Source organism: Tympanuchus pallidicinctus, unplaced genomic scaffold, assembly GCF_026119805.1.
Source record: "Tympanuchus pallidicinctus isolate F22 unplaced genomic scaffold, pur_lepc_1.0 scaffold7, whole genome shotgun sequence".
Taxonomy (NCBI): domain Eukaryota; kingdom Metazoa; phylum Chordata; class Aves; order Galliformes; family Phasianidae; genus Tympanuchus; species Tympanuchus pallidicinctus.
Window position 1 is genome coordinate 16,431,446 of NW_026294791.1, and position 9,366 is coordinate 16,440,811.

The 9,366-nt window shown below is 41.0% G+C and overlaps 1 protein-coding gene across 1 annotated transcript; it reads left to right on the top strand.

The window, feature by feature from the left end:
• Positions 1–217: 217 nt before the first annotated feature.
• RWDD3 (RWD domain containing 3) lies at positions 218–7,755 on the top strand. The gene is made up of 4 exons (XM_052666466.1): positions 218–523; positions 4,414–4,898; positions 5,584–5,699; positions 5,798–7,755. The coding sequence occupies exons 1-4, from the start codon at positions 439–441 to the stop codon at positions 5,910–5,912; spliced, it is 801 nt and encodes a 266-aa protein (XP_052522426.1). The 5' UTR covers positions 218–438; the 3' UTR covers positions 5,913–7,755.
• The last annotated feature ends 1,611 nt before the right edge of the window (positions 7,756–9,366 follow it).

A 9,366-nucleotide genomic window follows, 5' to 3' on the forward strand; every position in this document is an offset into this window, starting at 1 on the left:
GGGGCAGCTCCGTGTTCCTGCGTGCGCCTCGGCGGGAGGGGAGGACCAGCTTCTGGCACATGGGTGGTCATCACAGTAACTACTTTTCACAAGCGCTGTTGTGCGGTACGGCTCTGCGTAGAGCATACCAGAAATTGTCATGTTAACTCTTATACCTAGGAACCTTTTTTAAAAAACTGCCGGGCGGTGCCGGAGCGGGGGGACACCCGGGGGCTGCCGGACAAAATGGCGGCGGCGCCACGCGGCAGCTGAGGCTCTGCTTCCGCCCCGCTGCAGCCTGCGGCCGGCAGCTGGCTCGGGGCTGGCCCAGGTCTCGCACCTCTCTGCCCTTCTCACGGCCCTCCGCGCCCGCCTAAGCCGAGGGGAGGCGGAAGGCCGCGCCGTGCCACCGCCCCTTGGCGCAGCTGCAGGCGGGGCCGGCTGCGGGCGGGCGCGGCCATGTCGGAGCAGGGGCTGGAGGAACTCTCGGCCCTCGCCGCCATCTACTGCGAGCCGGGCGCCTGCGAGGTGCTGGCGACCTCAGGTGAAGGCGGCTGCTGTTCCGCGCGGCCCGGTTCCCGAGCGCTTCCCGCTCGACCCGGCGCTGTCCCGCTGCCCCAGGCCCAGCGGCCGCTTCCACGGGGGTTCCGAGCGCCGCCGTCCGCCTTGGTGCGCTGCTGGCCACCCGCAACGACAGGAGGCGCTGCGGGGCCGCTCCTCGCGCGGGGCCGGGCTGCGGCGCGGGCTGCTCGGGCGGCTGTGCTCGCTGGGTTTACGGAGGCGTGCGGCTGGCTGGTGCTGCGCGTTTGCCATAGGGTGGAGAGCGAGCAGATCTGTAGCGCTCCGGGATGCTGCAGGCCAGGAGCTCAGTGGCACGGGTTGTCTCGGGGTCCCCCTCCCCGGATCCCGGGCCGTGGCCCTGGGCAGCCTGAGCCAGGCTTCGGGCGACCTGAGCTCGTCGGTCCCCGCTGCTGTGTGAACAGCCCTTGCTGCTTTGGTGTGCGGTGGCACGGGGCTGCCCTGCGGTGACTCGTTGTTAATGGTTACTAAGAAATTCATTGAATAAGCACCATTTTTTTATTTGAAAATAGCCGTCGAAATAGATCCCCGGAGAACAGTAGGCCGTTATTTGAAAGGAAGGCGGGTAGACAGCCTCCGATGGACGCAGACATCAGTGCGTGCATGGAGAGCGATCAGCCGGGGTAGCCTACAAGTGGGGCAGGTTTGTGTCTACATCTGCAGCACACCTCTTGCCCTGGTTGTCTTTTTTTTTTTTTTTTTTTTCAGTGGGCATTTAGAGGTGTATTTTTCAAATGCAATTGATGAAATGCCTCAACTGCGTTTTGTTTTCTAAAAGACATTGAGTTCAGATGCATTATTTCAGGCGCTAATTGAAAATACAGTATCTAGGCTTAACAGATACTCGTAACAAATGTCAGCGTATCTGAACATTGTGTATGCACAGCTGTCTCTCCATCTCTGTGCTTCACATACAGCAAAATGTTTTCGAGTTAGTAAACTACCAGGATGTAAAAGGCTTAGAAGCCTTCCAGGGACATCGTGAAGTGTCATGGATGCTCAATACAGACAGGCTTGTATATCTGTATTACTGTTGTGTGACCTTGTGAGGTTGTTCCCATGATATGTTAGGACCATGAATATCTGATTGATTTCCATTGTTTTCAGCTGGAATTGAAAAGCTTCCTTATAGGATTGTTGGAAGTTTTCTTACGTTGTGAATTTTTGTTTTGGAGTTACGAAAGCCGTAAGTTAGTCTAAAGTAAGGTTTTGCTGTATTTACAAACTTATATTTGCTTAATCTTTTCAAACCATAGAAATTGTCATTGACAAAACAGTGCACGGGGGTAACTTCAGTGAGGCTGATTCTGCTCTCTCATATGTTAAGAGTAATTTGGGTGTAGATCTGTTGAATCAAAAAGGAGACTATTGAGGGTTTATGGTTTTGAGGAATAGAAGAAAATGCTTTACCTCAGCTGCCGAGCATTTGACAATGAAATATTCAGAATATAAAATATGTTTTTAACCAAACCAACATGTTGATGAATTTAAGTAAATTAATTACGGCATATCGTTCTTACCTTCCATGTCTATTTAGAAAGATTAGCATTAGAGATAGAAATCCATAATTTACTTTTAATCTGTTATTTTCTGGTTTACTTATCCAGTTTGCTATAAAATATATTTATATATTCCAAGCTCGTACTTTAATAGATGCCATTTTCTGAATATAAAAATAGTCTGCGTTTGTTGCACAAAATGCCTTTGGGCAGGAGAGGAGGGGGATATCTGTCTGGCTGTCATGGAACATAAGGAAAAATCTGAAGTATGCTAGAGCTAAATATACTGATAAGCGTGCTGCTGTGGGTGAAAATAGGTTAAAATGTATTGAGTTTAGTCATATTAGCACATTAAATGCCAATAGGGGTCATACCCAAACCTTTATTTCAGAAATAATCACCATTTTGCTGGGAAGGCAACTCAGACCTTGCACTGTGTGCAAACAAAGGATACATTTCTTCAGAGCCTTGTTACAAAGGATGACAAGTGTCACTCTTTGTTCTGCCGGCAGTGCAGTGCAGGCTGGTGCAGAATGTGGGCACCACTGTGCTTAAATAAACTTTGCACACCGCATGTTTTGAACAAGTTCTCCTTTTTAAAAGTAAGTCTGAAGCAGATGTAAATGGACATGGCCAGGCTCAGAGGAGTCTGCTTTGGGACATGAGGCTGCACGACTGCTCTGAGACCATCGTGCAGGGAAAGATGTGAGGATGTGGCAGGCAAATGGGTGCATGCATGGCAGTGGCAGGTCCTTGCTGAAGGAGCAAGGTTGGCCTGGCTGCTTCTTCAGTTCACTTGTAGGCTTTGTGTTTCAAAGTATATAGGCAACATGGTGTAAAATGAAGCGGCTGTTGGGCAGGCATCAGGTGATACTGATGTTCAGCCAGAGGCTGGGGGCTTGGCAGCCCATGCTATCGTAATGCTGTACTTCAGTTATTGAGTTTGGAGGGTTTGCTCGTTTTATTTTGTGGCTGCTCTGCCTTTGAGTATTCTTTGTGTGAATCAGGAAGGAAGTTTGGAAGCAGACCTTTGTCTAAGCTCTCTCAAGTACATCTGTCTGTCCAAGTCACTTTTAGTGTCTTTCACTTCACAGTGTTTAAATATAAAGTCACAGAGAGCGCTGAGGTTGGTTAGCGGTGTCAGCAATGCTAATCAGGCATAATTCAGCTAACTGTCATGTGAAGGAAGGTAAGGCAGGGGGGGAAGGCAGCACGTCACTTCAAAAGAGCTCCTCAGAAACTCATCTCAGCTCTCGTCTCCCTTTCAAATCTGGCTTCTCCTGCCCTCCTAGAGTGAATCAGCCTGACACGGCAGCAATTTTTGTGAGAATTGGGGTGAAGTGTTTGGAATGCATCAAAGGGGTGAAGCAGAGAACATGTGAGGAAGTTCACCTTTTATCTGATACCCTCTGTTTTGATTGCAGAGGAGGTCAGGTCTTTGTCCCCTCTTTTCACATTATCAAGTTTTGTGGGTTTTTTGTTTTTTTTGTTTTTTTTTTCCTATGAAACAAGAAGGGGTGTATTGCAGGAATTACTGTCCTTTCATATTCACTGATTTAAATTATGTGATGTATCAGGAGAATGTGGTCTTTTCTCCTGTATGCTTACGCTGTATACTTTTCATGTTGAATATCATTCTGTTCTGGAGTACACTGAGAACATGTTTTGAGTACCTATGCAGGTGTATAAACATGAGCTATGGATATATATATGGATATATGTATGGATGTGTGTAGTATTTTGGATCAAATGTACAACAGAGATGTTTTGATTGTCTCAGTCCCACTGTTGAGAATGTGGAGAAGTTGACAAAATAACTAAATGTAATTTCTCAGAAAGTTGCAAGGGATGAAGAACTTGTAACTTTTTTTCTTTCCTTGTCTCTTTTCTGTGTTAAACTGCCTTTGAATGGTTAAATCTTCAAAAATACACAAGACCGTGCTGGCATTGATGGTAAAAGCCCTACTGTTTTTTCTAGGAGCACAGTTACAGCAGTGCTCTTTCCCTCTTTCCACTTGTCCTTGTTGCTGCTGCTGAGCTGTAGAAGCTGACTTAAGTTTTTAGGACAATTCTTTGTTACTGGCTTGAGTAGACTTTAAAGGAGCCAAGAAGTGTGAATGCTTTTTGGAATGTGTTAAATAATTTTCCTTCCAGTATGACATGGAAGTGTTTCATTTTAGGGTTCCCTGCAAGTGAAGCTACAGTTATTGGTTGCACCTCCTCATCCCTCCAAGAAAAACACTACATTTTTAGTACAGAATGACATTGAGTTGAATTGATAAAAGATGAAAGCAAAACTTAATAATGTTTTTCAACTTTAAGCAAACTATTAATGTTTATTTTTTGTACTTTCCAGAAACAGATGGAGTCACATTTAGAATTCAAATCAGCGTGAAAGAGCTACTGGATGCAGATATACTTTTAAAGCTGCTGTTTCGTTTACCAGTCAATTATCCATCAACTCTACCAGAAATTTCTGTTAGCTCAGACCAGCTTACAAGGGCCCAGTGTATGGACATAAAAGATAAATTACTTGAACAAGCAAAGAAGCATCTTTCTGAACCCATGGTGCATGAACTGGTTCTTTGGATACAGCAGCATCTTAAGTATATCATTAAGCAACCAGCAACAGTTTGCAATGAAAAAACCACTTTGTCAAAAGGAGCAAGTACAGAGGATGCTGTCTGGATGCTCCTTTTGCATTTAGATCACATGAGAGCAAAGGCAAAATACGTCAGAACTGTGGAAAAATGGGCTTCAGATCTAAAACTGACTGGAAGACTGATGTTCATGGGCAAGATAATATTGATTCTTCTTCAGGGTGACAAGAGCAACATTAAGGTGCAGGAACAATGAATGTTGACTAGTTCTATTGATTTACTACTGAAACCTGTGTCTGAATATTTTCTGTGTGTTTTTCCAAGATTAGCAATTTTGGAAGCAGATTGATCAATAGGAGAATAGGAAGGCCCAACAACTTGATTCCATGTTTAAGAAAAATAAGTTATTCTGTAAGAAAGAAACCAGTGAAGCCTGTGGCTCATGTCCCGTTGGATTCTGCTCTGGCATTCCCCTGTGTTTCCTGACTGTAATATGCTAGAGTCAGTCTCCTTGTTTCTGAAACACCCCACGAAATAACCCCGAAGCCAGGAAATTTGTGATCAGAAGGTAATAACAGATACTAGTAGTTAATTCCTAGCTGTCTTCTTCCTTGTCACCAAGTACAGTGGTGCTCCTACTGTACTTTTGAACTTGTTTATGTAATCCTGCTGCATTAGGCAGGCCTGTATAAGGTGATACTGGAGGAGAAAGTTTTGATCTTTCAAACTCAATGTTTTCTAGATTATTTAAGACTGTGCTCAGCTTCAAGGTGATGTGTTGAAACAGGCATGCATTTTTTGGGATGAACTTTCAATATGTGATTACTGTGTTCTAAAAAGATCTTTGTTTCATATGGATTTCTGAGTTTCACTAAACTTCAAAGATGCTGGCTGACATTTAATATTTTGTTCTTTTTGACACTTAGGAGTACTTGATTCTTCAGAAAACTTCTAAGGTAGATGTGGACTCGAGCGGAAAGAAATGCAAAGAGAAAATGATTAGTGTACTGTGTGAGACAAAAGTACAGTCACAGCATAAAAGGTATAATTTAATACTGTTGTGGATAGAAAAGTAACTGAATCGATAATTACATTCTGACAAACCGAGGCATATTCATGAGTTTCTCTTGTACAATGTAGATTTCAGATGTTTGAAGTCAAAGAATATTCAACGCTGGATGAGCTACAAAAGGAATTTGAAACTGCAGGACTTGCAAATCTCTTCTCTGAGTTTGTGCCTCCTCTCTTAAAATAAAAATAAAGCACTGGACTCCATGAGAAAAGTAGTATTTGACTGCAGATTCTTCTGGGAAATAAAGACTATTTTGACAAGCAAACTTATCTACAAAAAAAGAAAAAGAAAAAAACAGGAGTTGCAATAATGAGAAAGCAACATGTATGTTAAGAATTGATTTTTTGACTTCTATGCATACTATAACTTTTTCAGAAGAATATGGAATTAATTATGATATTTGCATGATAAATATGAAATATTAGGAGAAAACAGTGTTAGAATAATAATCTTTCAATTGAACTGTTTTACAGTCCTGATTTTCAATGCTTTGTTTTTCATCTCTTGTGATGGTGGTCTTCCATAATGGCTTTCTAGAAATTGTGACTAATTTCATTTTGGATGCCTATGTAAAGGTATTTTTCTAAAAAGCATAGCAAACAGATCTTAGCATGAGAGGATAGCATAACTTAACAACCTTTAGGTGTTTGTCTGCTAACATTTCTTTCTCTATTTACTTGAATCTATAAATACTTGAATGTTGATTTAAAGAAAGAGCTCATGTGACTTCAGATATAAAAATCCTAGAAATGTTTCTCTTAATGTTAGTTTTTATTGTAAAATGTATAAAACCACTGAAGTGGAGAATTTAAATTGATTTAAAAACTGTGTATCGGCTGAGATGAAAGCCAGTTGTAGTGTTTTCTTTGGTGGTTGTATGTCCTCAGCCAGATCTTTGAAATCCTCTGGTGTTCTGGAAATAGAACGGTAAGGAACTTTGTTCCAACCCATGTCAACATCTTGGCTATTTAAGTCTAGCTGGGGCCTTACCCAGCTTGCATATAAATCAGCTGAATATTCTTTCTGTTAATTTTGGGAATTGAATGGCATGATTTTCCTTGTCACATGATCTCAGGTTGTGTATGACTGCAAAAGTAACTGAGGCATACAGTTATGGCTATCTTTCTTGCAAGTGTAAGTGCAGACTCTCCTCAAACTTCTTCCTCACTACTGTAAAAGCTATGACATTTAGCTGCTTTAGAAAAGCCATTTGTGGGGTAAGCGGCTCCAGCTCCAGTCACACTTGGTTGTGAACTCGTGTTTACAACATTTTCTGGAATGTTACTTTTACCTGATGCCTTCTTGTTTAACTCTTTGGACAGGGCTTTTCAAAGAAGCTATGTGATTTTTATATTCCAGGAGCCATAGAAAGAAATATAGAAAACAATCACGGTGCCATTATCACAGGTGACTTTTTTACTTACTAACTTACACTGCTCAAATAAACAAGTCTAGTGCAGAAAGTACTGTGGTATTTATGCTTGATTTGATGTGCTTCAGAAGAATTACAAATCTGATCAGCTTGATACTATTCAGACAGCAAAGAAGAACATGAAAACTGATGTCAGTCTGATTCTGTCAAAGCAAACGTTTTTGCCTACCCGTCAATCAGTCACTTATTTTGAAGGATAGGAGAGATATCTTGTGTTCAGACAAGTAAACAATATTTTTAAAGGTTGTTCTTTTGGAAGAATGTTGCAGCTGTCTGTTAACAGATGGTATGTTTGCATTTATTGGTAAAAGAGATGGTAAGCCTGTGAGCCCCTGGGGCACAGAAGTCATCGAAATGCATGCTGTGGTGCATGTTCCTCCCTCCAAAGGAAGTGAAGGAGACATAGAAATACAAAACGCGAGGAAACGAAGCCAGAGCTCCCGAGAATTGTTAAGAGGGCATGTCTCAGTGTCTGAAAAGTAAATGAAATATATATACTTACTGGAGTAACACATTTTACTTGCAAAAAAAAAAAAAAAAAAGGAAAAAAAAAAAAAAGAAAAAACTGCACAGAAAAATGTTTTAACAAATAAAGAGCTAACTTTCTTGTGAATATTACAATATAAACAATCTTTGAACAGTTTGTTTATTAAAGTCTTATTAATATAAATTATAAATATATAAAGTCCTGTGGACTGGCTTGTGTCTAAATTGTACGCATGAAACCTTTCCTGTAGGCAAGGCACTCATGACTGCTTTCCCAGGGGGATTTCCCTGTGTCTGATACTGGCTATGATCTGCATAAATCATTAAAGGATCAGTAATATTTTTCTTCTCAGTGTGCTACCTATGTTCATCAAACCTGTTAGAACTTCCTTCAGTCGTTAACCTCATTTTACTTGGAATGAGTAGAATTTAAAACTTTAAGAAAAAGTGTAGTAAAAATATGCATGCGTCCTTATGGGCAGCACAGCCATGTAACCATACCTTGCTGTGGAAGTCAGGCTGTAATGAAAGCTGTAGCAGTAGGACTGATGACTTGATAAACAAGTTTTTTTAGGATAAAACTGTGGTTTAATTGGCCTCTATGAATCCCTTGTTTTATTAAGTGTGAAGAAAACAAAAGATGGAGTAAGAAAGGTACACTGACACTGGGGTAAAAACTCAAACTGAACATCAGCCCTACTTGCACAGTTGTTCTTATGTGAATGCATTGCATCCAGAGCATCTGTTCTAATCTTAATGAGATGTGCTCTGCTCCACAGAAGGATGTGCTTCCCCCAGCCTTGGGTGGGCTCTTGTTATTTCCAGAGATGTATCTAGATGTCTCAGGCAGGTTTGTTACTATAAGGCATGTTTAGAGGGAGGCACTGGAATACAACTCCCTTCTCTCTTTATCATCTCTGAAAACATTATTTGTAATATATGTGGACTGTAGATAAGGGTTGTAATTGATAGATCTTGAAAAGGAATCTATATGAGCAGCCAACCAGGATAGTTTCATGGCTTCAGTGGAAGTAATGCAGAGTTCCAGATGAGGGAAGTATTTTTTCTGAGGGGCATCATCATGGGATTTTTGGGAGTTTGTAAGTCTCTTTCCCCTCTCCACCTATTCAGTCTCATTCAAGATTATAGGTTCCTCCCTCCCTGCTCCCTATTTGTTTTGGTTATTCCAAGGGAGACGAGACACTGTAAGATGAAAATCATTGATTAAAAAATTAATTGAAAGTGGATTTTTTTTTTTTTTTTTTTGTGAATAAAGCTAATTTCTGTATTTCTATAGTTTTATGTCGTTTTCCCATAACAAGACTGTATCTTATTTCTGTATGAATGACACACAATATTGGAATGAATTATGCACAGAAGAGCTGTAATGAGCCTCAAATTAAAAACAAACAAACAAAACAACAAACGAAACCAAGTCATAGTGGAAAAATGTTTTGTTTACATGGTTTCTTTTAGAAACAGTTTAATAAAATGCATGTATGGATGATTTAAAACCCAATGTCCCTGGTTTGTTCAGCTTATCTGTGAAAATAGAAACATAATGATGTTAGAGTTCATTTGAAGTAAGATGATGAAATGTTGCACACATTGTATTTCTCTCAGAGTTTAACACAGAAATGTCTTGTATTATGAACATAGTTGCAGCAGTCAGCTTTCATATATCTCACAATATTACTAACCATTATTATCCTAGTTTCT